General features: G+C 52.1%; 1 protein-coding gene across 2 annotated transcripts; it reads left to right on the top strand.

Annotated features, from left to right (window-relative positions):
* Nucleotides 1-1882: 1882 nt before the first annotated feature.
* On the top strand, nucleotides 1883-20016 carry LOC144726237 (uncharacterized). Of its 2 annotated transcripts, XM_078604771.1 has the most exons (8): nucleotides 1883-2066; nucleotides 5091-5127; nucleotides 5705-5843; nucleotides 6791-7143; nucleotides 8332-8394; nucleotides 8724-8801; nucleotides 10341-10403; nucleotides 14035-20016. In XM_078604771.1, exons 1-8 carry the CDS (start codon nucleotides 1942-1944, stop codon nucleotides 14278-14280), a joined length of 1104 nt encoding a protein of 367 aa, XP_078460897.1. In that variant the 5' UTR covers nucleotides 1883-1941; the 3' UTR covers nucleotides 14281-20016. The 2 variants fall into 2 exon arrangements, with proteins under 2 accessions (XP_078460897.1, XP_078460898.1); XM_078604772.1 differs by lacking the exon at nucleotides 8332-8394.
* The last annotated feature ends 1761 nt before the right edge of the window (nucleotides 20017-21777 follow it).

Below are 21777 nucleotides of genomic sequence, written 5' to 3'. Positions count from 1 at the left end.
CCTCATTGTTATCCTGACCCCGTCTCACCGTGGAATTCAAACATTGGGCGTCGCACGTGTCCGTGTGTATGTGTGGGAGGAACGGTGGCGGAGCAGTTAGCGCTACGCTGCGCTGCGAACACGGCGACCAAAGTTCGATTTCCGCTCACGGCCAACACCGGTGAAGATGATCTGAACCGGTCCTGGGCCTCCCCTAGGTCGACTCAGCCTTAAATGAGTACCTGGTGCGGTGTGTAAACATCGCCACTAGGGAGACAAAAGCGGCCGGGCGTGGTTGCTGGCCACCCACCTCCGTGTGTGCCGTGCCGGCCTTCATAGGTGCTCGCTAACAGCACTTGCCCCGACAGCCTGTTAAGACTATACGGGGGACCTTTGTCTCGTGTATGGCGCCACAGAGGTGAGATGTCAACTAGCTCACCTGGTATACAGGAGGTCGTGGGTTCGATCCCGACCTACTGACACCTGCTGCTTATTTGGAGTAGCACGGATTTTTGCCCGGGTCCTCCCACATTTAGAATCAACGTCGCGCGTTTAGAACTTTCGGCTGCTGCAAATGTCCACACGATGATCAGCCCACTTCCTTGAGCATGTCGTTTGTGATAGCCGGCTAAGCCAGGTAGTCGCTTCTTTAAACAAGAGCCACATACCTCAGTGGGGCCTTACCCTGGTAAAATAAAAAATACAAATTGCATCTGCACGTCTCTCAGAGTGCACCTGGCCTGGCACAGTCGTCACCGTCATTGCTTTCATGGCTTTATTTTGGTGATTTCGAAAAGTGTATTGGTTTAGCCATGTTTGTTTGTTGTAGTACAGAGTTAGACTGATGGCCTTAATCTAAGTTGTCTTGTGGTTGTTGTTGGTTGTTTGACTTGCATCCCACTGGGATTTTTGCACACAGCGTTGGTGTACGGTGTTTTTTCTGCAATATTTTGCTGTCTTTTCTTGGATTTTCTGTTTGCACTTAGTCACATATTCACTTCAAGATGTTTTTTGTTCATGTTTTTGTTTTTTTGTTTGTTGCGGTTGCACCCGATTCAAGAGCCGAATGGCTCACAGGGCTATACCTAGTACATGAACTTGAACTTGAACCGTCACTTAGGGGCGAATGGCGGGTATTGGTATTGGCGTGTCTCCGTGTCTCTACGTGTGTCTCTCTCTCTCTACTGCCTCCGTCTCACACGCCACGAGCTGCAGCGATCGGCTCGACGAATCGACCGAGGACATTCGGCACCTGCCGTTGTCGTCGTTTTGTTCTTGTTGTTCGCTCGCTCGCTCTTACAAACGCGACCGCCGTATTCTCGCACGGCACGGGCAACAAACCCCGGAGCGGCAGCGTGGCCCCAACTCAAATTCGCGATTCCTGAAGAAGCTCGTGCCGCGAAACGTCGGACATCGTGCCGATACGGCAGCGCGCGCGCTACGAGCCGACAACACGATGGGCAGCGAACGTACTCCCTCGTGGTCCTCCTCTTCCCACTCCCTCTCCACCACCTCCTCATCCTCTACATCCTCTTCCCCCTCTTGCGCTCCCAACCTCTGCTTGCCACCTCTTCCTTGATTCCACCTCCTACTTCTACTCATCCTCCTACCCCTCCTCCTCTTTCCCACCCCTCTTCCTGCTCATCCCACCTCCCCCTCCTCATGCTTGCCCTCCCTTCTTTATTCTCTTCCTTACTCTCCTCCTCCACCTCCTCATCCTCCTCCCTCCCTCCCTCTCCTCCCCCTCCTCCCTCCCTCCCTCACCTCATTCTCCCTCCCTCTCCTCCCCCTCCTCCCTCCCTCCCTCACCTCATCCTCCTCCCTCCCTCTCCTCCCCCTCCTCCCTCCCTCCCTCACCTCATCCTCCCTCCCTCTCCTCCCCCTCCCCCTGACGTCCCCCGCAGGTCTCCCACGTGACGCAAGCAGCGAGCACCGGGGAACAGTTCCTCCACGTGCTCCACCATGGCGCCCGTGCTCCTCGGAGTTGGAGGAGACCAGTTCGAGCCCTGGGTGGTGATGGTGGTTGCGCTGCTGGGAGCGCTGGCATCTCTGGGGATGGTGCTGTTTACATGCATCGACTGCTTAAGGTGAGCGGTGCAGTGGGCGAGCGGTGCAGTGGGCGAGCGGTGCAGTGGGCGAGCGGTGCAGTGGGCGAGCGGTGCAGTGGGCGAGCGGTGCAGTGGGTGTGGACTAAGTGAGTGGTTTTGCAGGTGAGTGTTTCTGTGGGTGTGGACTGAGTGAGTGGTTTTGCAGGTGAGTGTTTCTGCAGGCGAGTGTTTCTGTGGGTGTGGGCTGAGTGAGTGGTTTTGCAGGCGAGTGTTTCTGTGGGTGTGGACTGAGTTGTTTTGCAGGTGAGTGTTTCTGCAGGCGAGTGTTTCTGTGGGTGTGGGCTGAGTGAGTGGTTTTGCAGGCGAGTGTTTCTGTGGGTTTGGGCTGAGTGAGTGGTTTTGCAGGCGAGTGTTTCTGTGGGTGTGGGCTGAGTGAGTGGTTTTGCAGGCGAGTGTTTCTGCGGGCGAGTGTTTCTGTGGGCGAGTGTGGGTGGAGAGAGACGCTATATTGGTGGCACTGCGACTTAAATACGGAACAGAGTTGATTTCAGCCCATGTCGTCATTCTCAGCATTGGGGAGATCATCGGTAAACAAAATCGTCAGCCGATCACCTCCATTCCCATTGCAGTGTCCTTCACGTAAAAAACAAACAATTAATTAATTTATCTTTACACATTCCATCAGACACACACACACACGCCCTTCCTTGTGGGAGTGCATCATTTCAGCAGAATTGGTTCAATGCAAGAAAAACTCTGGACCAGAGGTCGCAAATGGGTTTTGATTCCTTACCCGTACCCGTACCCGGCCGCACCAGGGTCGCAAACGGGTACCCGTACCCGGTCGTACCCGTACCCTACCCCCGTACCCAGCCGGGTACGGGTATCGGGTACCTGATTGCGACCTCTGGGATGAAGCCATGTTGCAGGCGCGGGTGGGTTGATTATAGGAACTTGAATTGTGAGAAGAGACAAGATGTTGGGAAATGAGTGACAAACAGTTACTCACCAGTGACTCACGGCCTACCCGTACCCGGCCGCACCAGAGTCGCAAAGGAGTACCCGTACCCGGCGTACCCGGCCGAGTACGGGTAGCCGGGTATCGGGTAGGGTACGGGTATCGGGTACCCGGTTGCGACCTCTGCTCTGGACTGCTTTTCAACATTCAGTGTCTCATCAGAAGTCAGACTCGCTTGACTCAAAGCTGGTGAAATGCCCAGATGTTTATTGGGAAGGGCCCTTGCTCCGTGTTGGACATTGGTCCCAGTTCTACGCAAACCCCCACAACATAATACACAACACAAAATCATTAGCATCGTGCATACACACTCCGATGGGATGTGTAAATTTTCTTTTTTTAAATGTATTCATTTACTTATTACACGGAGGGAGATGAGTACTCCGGTTCGGTGAGTCACCCCGTAACGTAATTTCCGCAATGGGCACATCGCATCCAGTGGAGCTGTCGCTGCAGTCGACACAGCGACCCGTAAAAATATATTTGGGTGGAACGTGAATTCTAGATTTGAAGCTTTCGTGACTGCAAGGATTCATATTCTTAGGTTTTTTCGGTAAAGTCACGTAGGTAAAAAATTAAAATAAATAAAATAAACGTCGTGATTTTTATTTTATTTTACTTTTATTAATTTTAATTTAATTTTTTTACCTACGTGACTTTACCGAAAAAACCTAAGAATATGGAAAGTGAATCCCCGATTGACATAACGAGAACATCTTCTTGGTTCTTTCGCTAAAGTCACGTAGAAGGGAAATAATAAAATAATAATAAAACATAGTAAAATAAAATTCTCACGACGTTTCGGCCACAACGCAAGCAGCCATCCTCAGGTGAAGAAACAGAGCTGTCAGAAAGACATCGTCCTAATGAAAAGTAACAGCGTCCTAAAAAAGTTAAGAGAATGGCGTGATAGAACGGCCTTCCTTTACGCGTATGTACGTACGTGTATGTACATATGTATGTATGTGTGCGTATGCATGTCAATGTTTGTATATATGTGTACGTGTTTGTATGTGATAATTGGTTTTTTACCCTTTAATCTGGCAACAAAACTGACACCTTTCTTACGAGGAGTTATGGTTGCATAGACCACAATACCTGCAGTCATAATACAAACAAAAAACATAACTCTGATAATGTATGCACTGTCCTTGAAGTTGATTGGTCCACACCCGAGACAGCTTTCCTTAGAGCCTAGTCTCACATGGGTTGGACCAGATGACGCCAAAAGGCGCATAACTCAAAGACAATGCACCATCAGAGTATCGGGGTAAGCATTTACATTGGTACCTCATTTGCCAGTAAAAAATATGATATCATATTTTTAACTGGAAAAAAATATGATATCATATTTTTTACGGGCAAATGAGGTACCAAACCTGTTTGTACGTGTATGTGTGGGGAGTTGTAGTGCAGCGGTTCGTGTGCTGCGCAACGAACCCGGTGACCCGATTTCGGTTTCCGCTCACGGCCAACACCCAGTGACAGTTATCTGAACCGGTCCTGGGCCTCCCCTAGGTCGACTCGGCCTCAAATGAGTGACTGTGTCAACATCACCACTGGGGAGGCAAAGGCGGTCAGGCGTGGTGCTAGCCACTCACCCCCTCGTGTGACAGCACTTGCCCCAACAGTCTGTTAAGGCTATACAGGGGATTTTGTCTTTTGCAGCGGTTAAGAACTCCAATATTTTTATTTGACCAGATTAGGGCCACTGAGCTATACAGCTCTTTTTTTAGCAGCGACCTGGCCACAAATGATAGCTCAACGATGTGGCTTATCACGTGGACATTTATAGCAGTCGCCAAATACTCTAAACGCGCGATGTCGATTCCAAATGTGGAGGGGGGGAAAACAACGGAGAACCCGGTGAAAAATCCACGCGACCACGGGGAGAGAGACACCGCAGACTCCAAATATACAGCAGCAGGCGTCGGGGTCGAATCCACGACCTCCCGCATACGGGGCGAGGGAGTTAACATCTCCTAGCCACCGTGGCGGTGCCGCTTGTGAGATGCGTGCGTGTGTTCCACCTCTGTCTCGCGCAGGGACGATGATGGCAATTCGGACCGGATCAGCCTGAAGGTACGGAGATGCAGTGTGTACATCACTTACCACCACCACCACCATCATCGTCGTCGTCGTCGTCGTCGTCGGACACTTATTATTTTTCTTGTTCCTCATCATCATCAGCAGCCATGGTCAATCCACTGCTGGATGAGGGCCTTCTCTAAAGCCACCGCTGCCGCCTCTCCCAATCCTGTGATGTAACGATCCGCCCAGCATGTCATGGGTTGCCTCCTGCCATAAGAATGTGGAATTTCCACGACTTGTTTCAAAACTGTCAAAGTTACCCGTGGGTACCCCCACCGCCGTATTGCCTGTTTGAACATAATCATCTTAATTATTATCATCAGCAGCAGCAGCTTCCATCATCTTCTGCATCATCATCAGCAGCAGAAGCAGTGTCATCTCAGCTTCTTCATCATCATTAGCATCAGCATTATCATCATCATCAGCAGCAGCTGCTTCATCTTAATCATCATCCTTAGCCGCAGCATTGATCATCATCATCAACAGCATCATCATCACCACCACCACCACCACCATCATCTTCATTGCCACCATCATCACCATCAACAATCTCTCATGTCTGTAATAGGCACCGCAGCTGAGGCCGGCAAAGAACGGCACGGTTCATGAGAATCGGCAGCAGCCGCAGCAGCAGCAGCAGCAGAAGCATCGTCAGCAGCAGCAGCAGCCAGACAGAGGAGACGGAAGCTCCTCGCAGAGAGGGACCGGTGGGTGAGCGAGTGAGCGACGGTGGTTATCGTCGAGAGCGCTACATCGCGTTGCATTTTTCACGGCCGTCGCCGAGCTCCGGGTCCCCGTGAGGCCCAAAAGTGCCCAGCGGCCAGTCACAAACAGCATCGTTGAACGGAAAAGTAACCCCCCTCCCCCCCCCCCCGTTGTTTGCTGGGAGACCCTGGGACTCGGAGACGCAAAGCAGCCGATGACGCCAGCCATGCCTGTCCCTGGGCGTCCCCTAGGTCAGCTCAGCCTTAAATGCAATGGGGACCTGCTGCGGTGTGTAGAACGTCGACACCGGGCCGGGCGCTGCGTGGTGCTGGCCGCACCCGCCCCGTCATGTGACGTCGCTGGCCTTAGTAGGTGCTGCTCGCTAACAGCACTTGCCCCCGTCGATCTCTTGAAGGCTATACGGGGGATCTTTGTCTTTGTGCGCAGTGGTGGGGCACGGTGGGGAGCGGCAGTGCAGCGGTTATGGCGCCGCGCTACGAACCTGGCGGGCCGAGTTCCATACCCGCTCACGGCCAATGTCATTGACGATTATCTGAACCGGTCCTGGGCCTCCCCTTGGGCTGAGAAGACATGCACCTGGCACCTGGTGCGGTGTGTGAACGCTCTCAGCACCGAGCATCGTGGTTCTGGCCACACCGCCCTGTCGTGCGCCGTGCCAGCCCTCATGGGTGCTGCTCGCTAACATCCCTTGCCCTACGGTCTCTTGAAGCCTTTTCGGGGGATCTTTGTCTTTTGTGCGCGTCTGCGTGTGTGTCTGCGTGCGTGTGTGCGTGCGTGTATTTGCGTGCGTGTGTGTCTGCGTGTTTGTCTGCGTGCGTGTGTCTGCGTGCGTGCGTGTGCGTCTGCGTGTGTGTCTCTGTGTGTGTGTCTGTGCGTGTGTCTGCGTGCGTGCGTGCGTGCGTGCGTCTGCGTGCGTGCGTGCGTGCAGCACCGGGGAACAAGAAGCAGAGCAGTACGCTGGTTCGCCAGTCACCGCCGTCGGCGGCATTGCCACTGCCGTCAGCGAACAGCGCCACTGGGCAGCCGAGCGTCGGTGCAGCTGATGAGCAACTGTACGAGGAAGTTGCCGAAGAATCGATGTACGATGCTGTCACGGAGGAGGGCGATCCTGGGGATGACGGAGTTGGTGGTGGCGTTGGTGGTGGCGTTGGTGGTGGCGTTGGTGGTGGTGTTGGCGGCGGTGTTGGCGGTGGTGGTGGGCGCGGCGGCAGCAGCAAAAAAGGTGGCGGTGGATATGAGAGCGGCGTCGGCACTCCGAACGGGAAGAGCAAAGAAGCCACTGTGAGTAGAGAGACGAACAAAGACAAAGATCCCCCGTATAGCCTTCAACAGACTGTCGGGGCAAGTGTTGTTAGTGAGAGAGACAAACACACACGCAGATAGACGAGCAGAGACAGGTGACCCAGTGTCTCTGTGACCCCGTGTCTCTGTGACCCCGTGTCTCTGTGACCCCGTGTCTCTGTGACCCTGCATGTCCATGCCTGTGTCCCCATGACCCCGTGACAGCGTGTCCCTGTGTCTCGATGTCCACATATCTGTGTCTCCGTGTCCCTGTGTCACCATGCCACCGTGTCTCTGTGTCCCCATGTCCCTGTGTGTCTGTGCCACCGTGTCTCCGTATTCACATTTTCCTGTGTCCGTGTCCCCATGACCCCGTCCACATGTCTCTTTGTCCATATATCCCTGTGTCCCTGTTTCTCAGTGTCCCTGTGTCCCCGTGTCCCTGTGTTTCCGTGCCCCCGTGTCCCCACATCTGTGTCCCTGTGTCTCCGTGTCCCCGTGTCCCCGTGTCTCCTTATCCCCACATCTCTGCGTCCCCGTATGCCCGTAGTATCCCCATGTCTCCGTATCCCCGTGTCCCCACATCTCTGCGTCCCCATATACCCGTAGTATCTCCGTGTCCCCGTGTCCCCATGTCCCCATGTCCCCATGTCCCCGTGTCCCCGTGTCCCCGTGTCCCCGTGTCCCCGTGTCCCCGTGTCCCCGTGTCCCCGTGTCTCCGTGTCCCCGTGTCCCCGTGTCTCCGTGTCCCAGTGTCCCCGTGTCCCCGTGTCTCCGTGTCCCCGTGTCTCCGTGTCCCCGTGTCCCCGTGTCTCCGTGTCCCCGTGTCTCCGTGTCCCCGTGTCTCCGTGTCCCCGTGTCTCCGTGTCCCAGTGTCCCCGTGTCCCCGTGTCTCCGTGTCCCCGTGTCTCCGTGTCCCCGTGTCTCCGTGTCCCCGTGTCTCCGTGTCCCCGTGTCTCCGTGTCCCCGTGTCTCCGTGTCCCCGTGTCTCCGTGTCCCCGTGTCTCCGTGTCCCCATGCCCCATGTCCCCGTGTCCCCGTGTCCCCGTGTCCCCGTGTCCCCGTGTCCCCGTGTCCCCGTATCCCCACATCTCTGCGTCCCCGTATGCCCGTAGTATCCCAATGTCCCCGTGTCCCCGTGTCTCCGTGTCCCCGTGTCCCCATGTCCCTGTGTCTCCGTGTCCCCAGGGTGGAACTGCCTCCGACTTCCTGCACCGGTTCACCGTGCGTGCGGGATCCAGCGACTCACAGGTGCTGCCTCGTGATGGTGGTGGCGGTGGTGGTGATGGGGGGGTGAGGGGTCGGGCAAAGAACCCCCTCACCCCCCACCACCCCCACCACCCCCCAATTCGTGTTAACGCTAAAGCATTTTCATTTTATCTTTCACAAGCGGCCTGGCTATCACTAATCATGGCGGCTCAACGAAAGTGGCTCGTCACCCCGTGGACATTTTTCGCGGCCAAATACAAAAAACGCCCGGCGTCTAGTGCATGTCTACGCGCTGAACCGGCTGTGTTCATGTTTCATCTAACGAGCTGACGAGTAACGATATCTACGTATTATCTTTTACGATGACCCAGGAGGGTAAAGCCGGAGGAGCCGGAGCAGAATCCACGCGACCGCCGGGAGAGCACGAAGACTCCTGCACACCGGGCGAGGTAGTTAACGTCGCAACATCGCTGGCGCTTTGCTGGTCCATCACTGGGCGCTGTCGCCGCCGTTGTTGATGTTGTTGTTGATGTTGTTGATGTTGTCGATGTTGTCGATGTTGTCGATGTCGTTGATGTCGTTGATGTCGTTGATGTCGTTGATGTCGTTGATGTTGTCGATGTTGTCGATGTTGTCGATGTTGTCGATGTTGTCGATGTCGTTGATGTCGTTGATGTTGTTGATGTCGTTGATGTCGTTGATGTTGTCGATGTTGTCGATGTTGTCGATGTTGTCGATGTTGTCGATGTTGTCGATGTCGTTGATGTCGTTGATGTCGTTGATGTTAATAGGGTTTTTTCCCCTTTTTTCTGGCAACAAAACTGACACCTTTTGCAAGGAATCATGCTTACATTAACCACAATACTTGCAGTCAAATGCAAACAAAAAAAAAAGTATTGTGGTTAATGTAAGCATGATTCCTTGCAAAAGGTGTCAGTTTTGTTGCCAGAAAAAAGGGGAAAAAACCCTATTAGTATATTTTGGTACTGGCAAAGGAGGTCCCATGATGTTGTTGATGTTGTTGATGTTGTTGATGTTGTTAATGTCATCTCGGCGGGGATCGCATTTGGTCGTGGCGGAGACGCCGAAACGCCACCACACGGAAGCGACATCCCCGACGGAAGGCCGGGAGCTGCGTCTCACACGGGCTACGGTGGCTTCATCGTGGCGGGGGGGGTAGAGTAGTGGGGGTGGGGGGGGTGGTGGGGGGGTGGTGGGGGGGGGTGGCGCGGGGGTGGCGGGGGGTGACGGGGGGGGTGGCGCGGGGGCTCGTGGAGTGGGGGGGGGTGGGGGGGGGTGGCGGGGGGGGGCAAGTGGCGGGGGGTGGAGTAGTGGGGGTAGGGGGGGTGGTGGTGGGGTGACACGGGGGGGAGTAGTGGGGGGGGAGTGGCAGGGGGGGTCGTGGCGGGGGGGGGGGTGATGGGGGGGGTGGTGGGGGGGGGGGGTGGCGGGGGGTGACGTGGGGGGGGGTGGTGCGGGGGCTCGTGGTGGGGGGGGGTGGAGTGGCGGGGGTAGGGGGGGCTCGTTGGCCACCGACTGGTGACATCGCCACCGTATTCACACCAGGCTGGGTGCAGTTGTAAAGCCACGTGAAGCGTTGAAGGCTCGCTGCTGGCAGGAGGTCATGGGAGAGACTCGGGTGCCATGGCTCGACTCAACGAGATGACCGGCAGCTTCACCGCCTGTGCTTCCTGCTGCGCCAACTCGCTGCGTTTTATCCGCCCCGGCGCTCCGCTCGTTGTTGCGAGCGTCGCTCCTCCGTCCTCCGTTGTTGCTGCCCAGTAGCGTCCTTCACGAGCCTCCTCCACAGAGGCCGACCTTGACACCGCTGGTACCGGTCATCGGCAAGTCCACTCTGGCGCACGCCGTCCTGTGAACCGCATCAGCCCACCCCTTCTCTGGGGGGTTCAAACAAGCGTCACTCGGCGTGCCCAACCCCTAGACGCTCGTCCTCACCTCCCGATGCGATTGTCGCGTGCGCGTTGCAGGAGGTGACGGACGAGGTGAACTACCGCACGGTGGAACAGGACCCGTTTTTGACCCCCGAAGAGGTCAGTACTGCACTCTTTTTGACGGCGGTGGTGGTGTCGGTGCGAAGGTTCAGGGGTTTCGTGCCGGCGGGTTCTGTGCCGCGCCTTGATAGGCGCTCGATGAGAGCACGCGTGTCTTGAGAACTGATTGTTGTTCTTCTTGGTTCTTTCGGTAAAGTCACGTAGAAGGGAAATAATAAAAATAAAACATAATAGAATACAATTCTCACGACGTTTCGGCCACAACGCAAGCAGCCGTCCTCAGGTGAAGAACAGGTCTGTCGGAAAGACAGCGTCTGAATGAGACGCTGAATGAGACGCTGTCTTTCCGACAGCCCTGTTCTTCACCTGAGGACGGCTGCTTGCGTTGTGGCCGAAACGTCGTGAGAATTGTATTTTATTATGTTTTAGCTTTATTATTTTATTATTTCCCTTCTACGTGACTTTACCAAAAGAACCAAGAAGATGAATCCCTGCAGTCACGAAAGCTTTACATCGAAACTGATTGTTGTTGTTATGTTATCGTTTTTTGGCATTCCCCCGCACACCTCGGTTAGCTACGTACGGTGCGAAAGAAATTCAACGTACGTACATAGTCAAAATTCCAGGCTCATGATTTATCTCCGAGACCCCATCTGTGACCAGTCTGGTTCGTCTTGTTACGCAAGAGCTACTCACACTTAACTGTTGAAATGGCAATTTAAAAAAAAAACTTGAATCGTTAAAGAAAAAAATTCAATCGTCATCACGGCTCCATGGTCAATAGCTAAGCCCTCCACTTGTGTCGTCTAGTTGCGTGCGATGGAGTAGGACCATATCCCGAAACGTCACCTGCTGTATATTTTGCCTCGAAGCTACACGGTGTTAATGAGTCGTTTAAAAAAAAAAAATTTGTTACATTCTATTCTTGCGCAAGATTGCATCAGCAATGCGGTTCAGGATGCACGAGTGAACTTGTTTTGCACCTTTGGCAGCCAACCGCGCTAATCGGAGGTGCGGGGGAAAGACAACAAACCAAACACAAAAGGCAGTTCTAACCTTAAAAAAAGTAAACCCGTAAAAACAAAGTTTTTCACTATAAATCCTTTATATGCGTGGCGGCTAGAGTCCTCTCGTCCTTTGGCTTGAGATGGCTGCCACCTATGGGTCAGATGATTGCCTGCCACCATTATGCAATTGGTAATTAAATATAATTTTTTTTTTCCTAAAAAGTGTAACATTTTGGAAAAAAAGATTTTCACGAAAATAAATTGTCACGCACAACGAGTCTGTGTGCAAAATGTCAGCTCGATTGGATCACGGGAAGTGGGTTAAAAAACGACTGAAAGATTTGCACGGTCGTAAGCGCGCAAGCAAGTAAGCAAGTGAACTTAATATAAAGGATTTTAAAAAAAAATTCTATTTAGTATAGTGGTGTAGTGTATAGCAGTGTAGTGTATAATGTAGTGTGTATAGTAGTGTACGGTGTAGTGGGGAGCGGTAGTGAAGTGGTTAGCGCTACGCTGCGCTACGAACCTGGCGACCCGAGTTCGATTCCCGCTCGCGGCCAACAACCGGTGACGATTATCTGAACCGGTCCTGGGCCTCCCCTAGGTCGACTCAGCCTCAAATGACTACCTGGTGCGATGTGTAAAACATCGCCACTGGGGAGACAAAGGCGGCCGGGCGTGGTGTTGGCCACCAACCCCCTCGTGTGCCGTGCCGGCCTTTTCGGTGCTCGCTAACAGCACTTGCCCCAACAGTCTGTTACAGGCTATACGGGGGATCTTTGTCTCTTGGTGTATATAGTGTAGTTTGTATTGTAGTGTATAGTGTATGTACGTTGAAGTTGTTTTGCACTGCACGTAACCAACCACGCTAAGCCGAGATGCGGGGGAAGGACGCCAAACTAAACACAAAAGGCAGTCCTGAAGAATGAAAAACTCCACGCTAACGTCTGCTGCCCATGACGAGAGGGCTTCACGAGAAAGAGAGTGCGCCTTTTGGCGTCATGTGGTCGAACACCATATGAGACACAAGGCTCGTAAGAAAGCTGTCACTGGTGTGGACCAATCAGTTTCAAAGACATTGCATAAATTATCAGAGTATTGTTTTTTGTTTGCATTTGACTGCAAGTATTGTGGTTAATGTAAGCATGATTCCTTGCAAAAGGTGTCAGTTTTGTTGCCAGAAAAAAGGGGAAAAACCCTATTAGAGAAAGAGAGAGTTCTTGTCGTCCATTTCACCGCATCGAGCGCGTTCAACCTCGCTTCTGCGGCCGTCTGGAACGCCCTTCCTTCTGTGATTAGGTAGCCACTGGATATCCATGAAGTTTAAAATCATCATCATCATCTATATTGACAAACTCATTTCTTTAGAACTGCTCTTTGTGTTTCGATTTAAAGCTTTCGTGACTGCAGGGATTCATATTCTTGGTTCTTTCGGTAAAGTCACGTAGAAGGGAAATAATAAAAATTAACAATTACATTCTCAAGAAAAAATTTCTTGCTGTGGTTTTCACACCTGATGATGATTGCTTGTGTTGCGCGTTCAAAACGTTGCGAGGTCGCCCTCCGTCAACAACGACAAACTTCAAACGTCCACCGGTGGTGCTGCTGCTGCTCCTGCTACAGCACTAATAATACATTTGGGCACTCACCCACTCACTCCCGACGCGTTTATTAAAATGGTCCCTGCTTTTGGCTGATGTTGACAGTGTGTACGCGTGCGTCACTACGTGATGTCACGGGCCCGCGCATTACCTCAATGAAAATAAATATCAATAAATAAAAGTCAGCCGTGTCGGGTGGAGGGGAAAGTTTTACGACAAAAAATTTTCACGCGGTGACCCAACCCAAGAGAAAATCAATCGCGAACCGGATTTTCCCCGTTTACGAAACAATTTTTATTTGACCAGATAAGACCCCCGCTGAGGTGCGTAGCTCCTTTTTCAGAAGCTACGTGGCCGTCAGGAATGACAACTCAACGAAAGTGGCTTCTCATCATCGTGTGAAATCTATCGCAGCAGCCAAATACTCTGAAACGCGCGACGTCGATTCATAAATGTGGAGGGGAAAAACGCAGAGGACCCCGACAAAAATCCACGCGACCACGGCGGGAGAGGGAGAGAGACACGCATGCAAACGCCAAATAAACAGCAGGTGTCAGTGTTGGCATCAGAGGTCGCAAACGGGTTTTGATTCCTTACCCGTACCCGGCCGCACCAGGGTCGCAAACGGGTACCCGTACCCGATACCCGGCCGGGTATGGGCAGCCGGGTATCGGGTAGGGTACGGGTATCGGATACCCGATTGCGACCTCTGGGATGAAGCCATGTTGCAGGCGCGGGTGGGTTGATTCTAGGAACTTGAATTGTGAGAAGAGACAAGACGTTGTGAAATGAGTGACAAACGGTGACTCACCAGTGACTCACGGCCTACCCGTACCCGTACCCGTATCCGGCCGCACCAGGGTCGCAAACGGGTACCCGTACCCGGCTGGGTACGGGTAGCCGGGTATCGGGTAGGGTACGGGTATCGGGTACCCGGTTGCGACCTCTGGTTGGCATCGAACCCACGACCGCCTTGCGAACCAGGCGAGGTTGTCAACATCTCCCAGCCACCACGGCGCCCCAGATTCGCTGACCCCCCCATCCCCACTCGCTCGTTTGCAGATCGAGGCGATGTACACCAAGGTGCGCACGATGAGCCAGCGGTCCAAAGACGACGATGGCGGCGGTGGTGGTGCAGCGTCCCCGCCGATGCGAAGGCTCCGGGGCAAGGATTACGCGGAGCCTGGCGAGTACCGTATCAAGGGTGGTGCCGGTGGTGCCGACGGTGCCGATGGTGGCGATGGTGGCGACGACGGCGGCGGCAGTCACAGCCGCACCAATGAGAGCGACGCCGAAGCACGGATTTAACCACGAAAATTTAAGAAGGGCCATTTTCGTCTTCTTATTTGTTTAAACGTTGGAGGGGGAGGGGGGGGCGATAGAAAACAAACACGTGTACGGTACAACGTCACGTATCCGACTGACCGGCATGTGTCCGCCCGGACCAATTAGCCGCCCGCCCCCCTGCCCTCCACTGTAATATCTCCATAGATGTTGACTAACCCAACTTCCTTCATACACACACCACACACGGTGGACTCACACCCATTTTCTCTCCCCCAACACCCAGTTGGAGGAGTGTTACGGCGTTGTTTTTATAGCCGTTTTGCGCTTCAGTTTTTTGTCCAGTGACCCTCGTGTGCGTGAAGGTCTGCCGTAGGACCTCGATTCGCACCGAACGTAGCCAACCCTGCTAATCGGAGGTGCGGGGGGACCCCCTCCGCTCTGTGTAGAAAGGCGTTCTTCACTGATTTTCAGAGGGGGGGAGGGCACTTTCGCCGGTAAGACATCATCGGTGTGTGTGTGTGAGGGCCGCCACACCTGAAACCCACTGGGTGTTTGACAGCAGCACGATGATGATGATGATGAGGGGTGTTTTCACCCTTTGTGTATTGTCTAGGGGGGGGAGGGGGGGGGCAGTGGCCTTGCAATGAAGAATGCTGGTGTCTAGCGTAGGTCATCGCGAGCCGTAAACGTGCAGAACCTTGCAGCGAACAATGACGTCACAGCGAACGGCGACGTCACGGCGAGCGATGACGTCACAGCGAAACGGTGACGCCACGGCGCGCAATGACGTCACGGCGAGCGATGACGCCACGGCGAACGATGACGTCACGGCGAGCGATGACGCCACAGCGAAACGGTGACGCCACAGAGGCATTTGGAGCCAAGTTTTTAAACACCGGGCGGATGGGTGGCCGTTAACCGGTAATACAATCACTACCCCTGTGCAAACTGGCCGAATTGTGTGAAATCTACCGGCTGCACAACCGGTCAAATGATAAGCACCGTAGGCGTATCATATTTTTAACAGCTTGTTGTAATTATTCTTGTTCTTAGCGTAACCTTGGCTGCCTTGAGCAGGCTTCGATGCCTTGGCTCGGCCTGGCTGTGTTGGCTAGGCAATGGCTGCCTTGACTCTGCCTAGCGGCCTTGGCTACGACTAGCTGCCTTAACTCGGCTTGGCTATTTGCCTCTCTCATGAGTGTTCGGATTCGGTTCCCCTAGAAGGTTCCTAGCCTCGTGGAGCGAAACGTCGGACATCGTGCTGCAACAGTTTATATTTTTTTGTACGTGGCTCGCTGACCTCACTGGCTTGGCGGCGTTTTTATTTAACGTGGAGCATTAGTCCCCTGCTCGTCGGAGAGTCCGCATAAGGTGACGCACAGGATCGTATTGGATTTTTTTTCCGATTCATTGTTAATGTGATTTTAAACGTTTATTTACAAGCATACTCTAAATGGGTTGTTGGGGTTGTGTCACGAGATGGGAGGAAATACTCCTTGGGAAGTTCTTGTAGTTTAAGATCGCCCGATACTCCGATCCCTCCACTGGATCCCAATCCAATCCATGATCTATTTGAAGATTTGACTTACCGCCTTCAAGATCCTTTGTGGACCTCACTCCTGTCTGCTCCTCCCATCTCGCTCTCCTCCCCTCCACGAACTCTCCTACCTCTCCCCTCCCATCTCACTCTACTCCCCTCCACGCACTCTCCTACCTCTCCCCTCTCATCTCACTCTACTCCCCTCCACGCACTCTCCTGCCTCTCCCCTCCCATCTCACTCTACTCCCCTCCACGCACTCTCCTACCTCTCCCCTCCCATCTCACTCTACTCCCCTCCACGCACTCTCCTACCTCTCCCCTCTCATCTCACTCTACTCCCCTCCACGCACTCTCCTACCTCTCCCCTCCCATCTCACTCTACTCCCCTCCACGCACTCTCCTGCCTCTCCCCTCTCATCTCACTCTACTCCCCTCCACGCACTCTCCTACCTCTCCCCTCCCATCTCACTCTACTCCCCTCCACGCACTCTCTTACCTCTCCCCTCTCATCTCACTCCACTCCCCTCCACGCACTCCCCTACCTCTCCCCTCTCATCTCACTCTACTCCCCTCCACGCACTCCCCTACCTCTCCCCTCTCATCTCACTCTACTCCCCTCCATGCACTCTCCTACCTCTCCCCTCTCATCTCACTCCACTCCCTTCCACTCTCTCTCCTACCTCTGTGAGCCCAGGATCTCAGTGGTGCCATCCAGGCGCTCTGTAACCCATGATACCATTAGCGCAATGTTTAACGGGCAAAGTACTCCTTCCTCTCGCTGGCTGTTATGTTTAACTTGTTGTGCAAGATTATTGTTCCTGTATATACTCTGAACATATAATGCATTCGTACCATATATTGGTGGGAGTGGTGGCGCAGCGCTATTATCCTACTAACCTGGCCTCCCCGAGTTCGATTCCCGGCCGCAGCTAATATCAGTGGGATATCCGAACCGGTTCTGGGCCTCCCCCCATTCGCCTTCGCCAGCACGGTGAAGTACGGTCGCTCGGACGACGCCGACACGGCCAACACGGCAGGGAGAGGCCTTCATCCAGCAGTGGATCATCGAAAGGAGACTTGACAACAATCCAGTCTCCTCCCGCGCTTTTAAACGAGCCTGGCGCAGGTCTCCTTATCCGTCGGTGGAAATTCCACATTCCTCTAAGCGGGGACCAGCACAGTGTATCCGCAGTGGAAAGAAAAAAACGCTTAACGTTGACACCTTACAGAGTTGTCCAGCCTTCAGCACCATCACCGTCGCGGCCACGGGCAATCCACACGCTGGATCAAGGCCCGTCGAATCTTCCCCGGCATCCCTCGCGATTCCTCCGATGGAATAAATCCGACTGGCACCAGCACACGGGACGATTTCGTCGCTCCGTCTCCCCGGACCGACGTACCCTCTCTCGCGCGCACGCTCCGTCTCCCCGGGGCCGCCACTCTGTAATCATTGTTGACCGTCGGCCGTCATCCCTTGGTGGCCGTGGCGCGTCGTTCCCATAGCCCCATTGACGGTAGAGCCCCTCTTGAACGACCAGCCCTGTTCACGACTAATCACTTAACATGCCTCCATAGAACCCAATGTGTAGTGTATAGTGTAGTGTATAGTAGTGTATTGTATGGTAGTGTATGGTAGTGTAGAGTAGTGTAGTGTATAGTGTAGTGTATGGTAGTGTATTGTATAGTAGTGTAGTGTATAGTAGTGTATAGTAGTGTAGTGTATAGTAGTGTATTGTAGTGTATAGTGTAGTGTATAGTGTAGTGTGTATAGTGTAGTGTGTATAGTGTAGTGTGTATAGTGTAGTGTGTATAGTGTAGTGTGTATAGTGTAGTGTGTATAGTGTAGTGTATAGTAGTGTATAGTAGTGTAGTGTATGGTAGTGTAGTGTGTAGTGTATGGTAGTGTAGTGTGTAGTGTATGGTAGTGTAGTGTATAGTAGTGTAGTGTATAGTAGTGTAGTGTATAGTAGCGTAGTGTATGGTAGTGTAGAGTAGTGTAGTGTATAGTGTAGTGTATAGTAGTGTAGTGTATAGTAGTGTAGTGTATAGTAGTGTAGTCTATAGTGTAGTGTATAGTAGTGTAGTGTATGGTAGTGTAGTCTATAGTGTAGTGTATAATAGTGTAGTGTATGGTAGTGTAGTCTATAGTGTAGTGTATAATAGTGTAGTGTATAGTAGTGTAGTCTATAGTGTAGTGTATAGTAGTGTAGTGTATAGTAGTGTAGTCTATAGAGTAGTGTATAGTAGTGTAGTGTATAGTAGTGTAGTCTATAGTGTAGTGTATAATAGTGTAGTGTATGGTAGTGTAGTGTATAGTAGTGTAGTCTATAGAGTAGTGTATAGTAGTGTAGTGTATAGTAGTGTAGTGTATAGTAGTGTAGTCTATAGAGTAGTGTATAGTAGTGTAGTGTATAGTAGTGTAGTCTATAGAGTAGTGTATAGTAGTGTAGTGTATAGTAGTGTAGTCTATAGTGTAGTGTATGGTAGTGTAGTGTATAGTAGTGTAGTCTATAGAGTAGTGTATAGTAGTGTAGTGTATAGTAGTGTAGTGTATAGTAGTGTAGTCTATAGAGTAGTGTATAGTAGTGTAGTGTATAGTAGTGTAGTGTATAGTAGTGTAGTCTATAGAGTAGTGTATAGTAGTGTAGTGTATAGTAGTGTAGTGTATAGTAGTGTAGTCTATAGAGTAGTGTATAGTGTAGTGTATAGTAGTGTAGTCTATAGAGTAGTGTATAGTAGTGTAGTGTATAGTAGTGTAGTGAATGTTAGTGTATAGTAGTGTAGCGTATAGTGTAGTGTAAAGTAGTGTAGTGCCTCCATAGAGCCCAATGTGTTCATTTACCGACCATTCCTCTGTTAACGACGGGCTGTTGTAGGTACAGTAAATATGAATGCATTGATTAACCGTGTTTCATTGAATGTGTTTAGGTATTACAATCCATTGTAAAAATATTATAAAGTATTTTTTTTGGGGTGAAATAGGGGTAACTTTCCATGCTATCGGAACAAAAGTGTATTTCCTGTACTCGCTTAACGACCAAATTGCTGAACGACCGGTTTCGTGTGAACAAATCGCCGTCTTTAAGAGAGGTTCAACTGTGCTTGCGACATCGAATGCCGTTTCGATAATCTGACCACATCCTCTAATCCAGTGCTTCTTACGTGGACCCCAGGAGGTACGCGAGGTGATTTGTACAAACGTGTGAAATGATATCGCACGCGAGAGTCATCGGCGAATAACCCAACGTGCGAATTTGGTCATAGAAATATAACTCCGATAATTTTTTTTTTACTTTGATCAACATGGTCACCGAGAACGATAGAAGAGACATAAATATCAGCGATCGAAAATCGGTGCGGGTTTCCAAGGGGGTGGCCAGCGAGCGTGAACACACATTACGTCCGCTCAATTCCTCTCCTTGAATTCGCTCGCAGTTGCTCGGCTAAGTTAGGGGGGATAGAAACCTCGCAAAATTGACAATCGGCTAAAATGTCGCGACGGTGTTCATCGTTCGTATATTTATCAGAGCCATGTTGGGTCAGGCAAGGGGAGGGGTTAGAGCAGTGACCAACACAAGGTTGAGGAGAATAATCACCGGCTCTTGGCCACGTGCTTCTCTCCCTGTCTCCCGCACGCAATTCCAGCCATGCGATTCAGTCTTTCATGTGGTCCAGCCTCACCAAATAGTATTAGGGGCCGTCCATAAATGACGTCACGCACCTAGGGGGGGGGGGGGAGGGGTCAGACATTTGTGACGATGTGTGACGAGGGGGTTTGAGAAATGTGACGTCACATCAAAATGCGCAACTTTAAATGAATATAGACAACACGTTCTACTTAATTAAATAGACTTTTTAATAAATGTTTTCTTCTCCAACATCAGAGTGCAGCGCCACATTAAGTACGCACTACAATGACAATAGTTTAAAGCGATTTGAAGCATGTTTTATTTTGGGGGGGGGCAGAGCTTTGTGACGTCATATTTGAGGAGGGGGTCTGATTTTTGTGACGCCGTGTGACGACGGGGGGGGGGGGGTCAAAAATCGTCCAAAATCGCGTGACGTCAGTCATTTATGGACGGCCCCTTATTCATTTCTGTCGACCTCGGGATGGGGATGATGGTAATAATGGCGATGGTGGTTATCGGCAGATTTGAAGGCTGACACTTTGTACACTTTGACTGGTAATTAAAAAAAAACCGAGGAGGGGAAACGTTTACGAGTGTTCTTTTTGTTTTGTTAACTGGCTTCATTAACGTTTTACTTCGTGTCAATCTTGATTTGAAGCTTTCGTGAGTTTTACTTTGTGTTATTTTCCAAAAAATGAAACTTTTTTTTGTACGCGTGATATCACCAACCTCCATCCATCGCCAATGGTGAGGGGGTGTGAGGGTGAGTGAGGCGGTATGAGGGTGAGTGAGGAGGTGTGTGAGTGGCTGGCTGAGGTGCCATCTGTTGAGGAAGTACTGAAGGCGATCCACAGATTGTAACAACTACAGGGGCATCTCACCTATCAGTGTGCCGGGAAAAGTCCTGGCAAGGATTATTCAACATCGCCTTGCTCGGCACGCTGAGGAGAGGCTTGCGGAGCCCCGATGCGGTTTCAAGAACGGGCGGCCCTGCACAGATGCCATATTTTCTGTCCGTCTGCTACCAGAGGTGTAGGGAATTCCAAGAAGACCTACATCTCTGCTTTATTGACCTGGTCAAGACCTATGATACCATCAGTAGGCCTGGGCTCTGGGTTGTTCTTCGTGCTTTCGGAGTCCCTGACCCTCTGCTCACGCTCATTAAGGACCTTCATGATGGTGAGCGGGCCCGGGTAAAACTACGTGGCTGGGAGTCAGAGCCATTCCCTGTACACCTTGGGGTGTGATAGGGATGTCCTCTGGCTCCATTATTTGACATCTATTTTGACCACGTAATTCGTGAAGCCTTCAATAGCTGTACCGGAGGAATTTCCATTTGGTACAGATATAATGGGAGGCTGATCGATGCCCGGGTGTGGTCAAGGGATGGCTCCCTATTGCTCAACCACGTTATGTATGCCAAATGATCTGGTAATTGCTGCTCACTCAGAGGAGGAGTTGGAGACGCTGCTGCTGAAACTGGAGCGTGCCACTAAGAGGCGGGGCCTTACCATCAGCCCCACCAAAACTAAGCACTTGCCTGGGTATTTTGTACCACAACTCCCAATCTGTGATGGGGCAGTTGTGGAGAGAGTTTCCCATACCTGGGCAGTGTGCTCATGACCAGCTCCGGTTTAACAGCAGAGGTCTCACTCCCAATCAGTCGAGCGGCAATATATTTTCATCGGTTGCGTAATACTGTGTGGAAGCTACCTGGTTTGTCGCTCCGCACGAAGCTTCAGGTCTTCTCGGCCACGGGCATTCCCTCCCTTCTCTACGCTTTCGAAACGTGGACCCCCCTAATGGAGCATCTTCGCTGGTTAGAAACATTTAGGCTGGCCTGCCTACGATCAATCCTGGGTTTAACCAGGCTGGATTGTGTGAGGAGCTCACAAATCCTCGAAAGATCTGGACAAAGTCCCATCGGTGAGCTCCTCCGGCAGGCAAGGCTGCGTTGGCTGGGTCATGTAGCCCGCATGCCCAGCTACCGCATGCCTAAAAGTTTTGTTCGGCCGAATAAGAGGGGGCTAAACGGGCGTGGCACGGGCTAAAGAAGAGATGGAGTGATGTGGTACAGGAGGATGTGGAGCTGAGTAGACTTGCCGATGACTGGTACCAGCGGTGTCAAGATCGGCCTCTGTGGAGGAGGCTCGTCAAGGACGCTACTTGGCAGTTGGAGGCAGTCCCCCTCCAACAACAACGGAGTGCGGAGGAGCGACGCTCATAACGAGCGGAGCGCTGGGTGGCTACAGCACAGCAAGTTGGCACAGTAGGGGGTACACAGGTGGTGCATCAGCCAGTCATCTCAGTCATCTCAGTCAGTCGACCCGTGGCATCTGGGTCTGCCCC

The sequence above is a fragment of the Lampetra planeri genome, chromosome 23, assembly GCF_965212315.1.
Source record: "Lampetra planeri chromosome 23, kcLamPlan1.2.h2, whole genome shotgun sequence".
Lineage (NCBI taxonomy): Eukaryota > Metazoa > Chordata > Hyperoartia > Petromyzontiformes > Petromyzontidae > Lampetra > Lampetra planeri.
The sequence above is the reverse complement of the archived record's forward strand: the minus strand, read 5'-3'. Positions and strand labels throughout refer to the sequence as shown.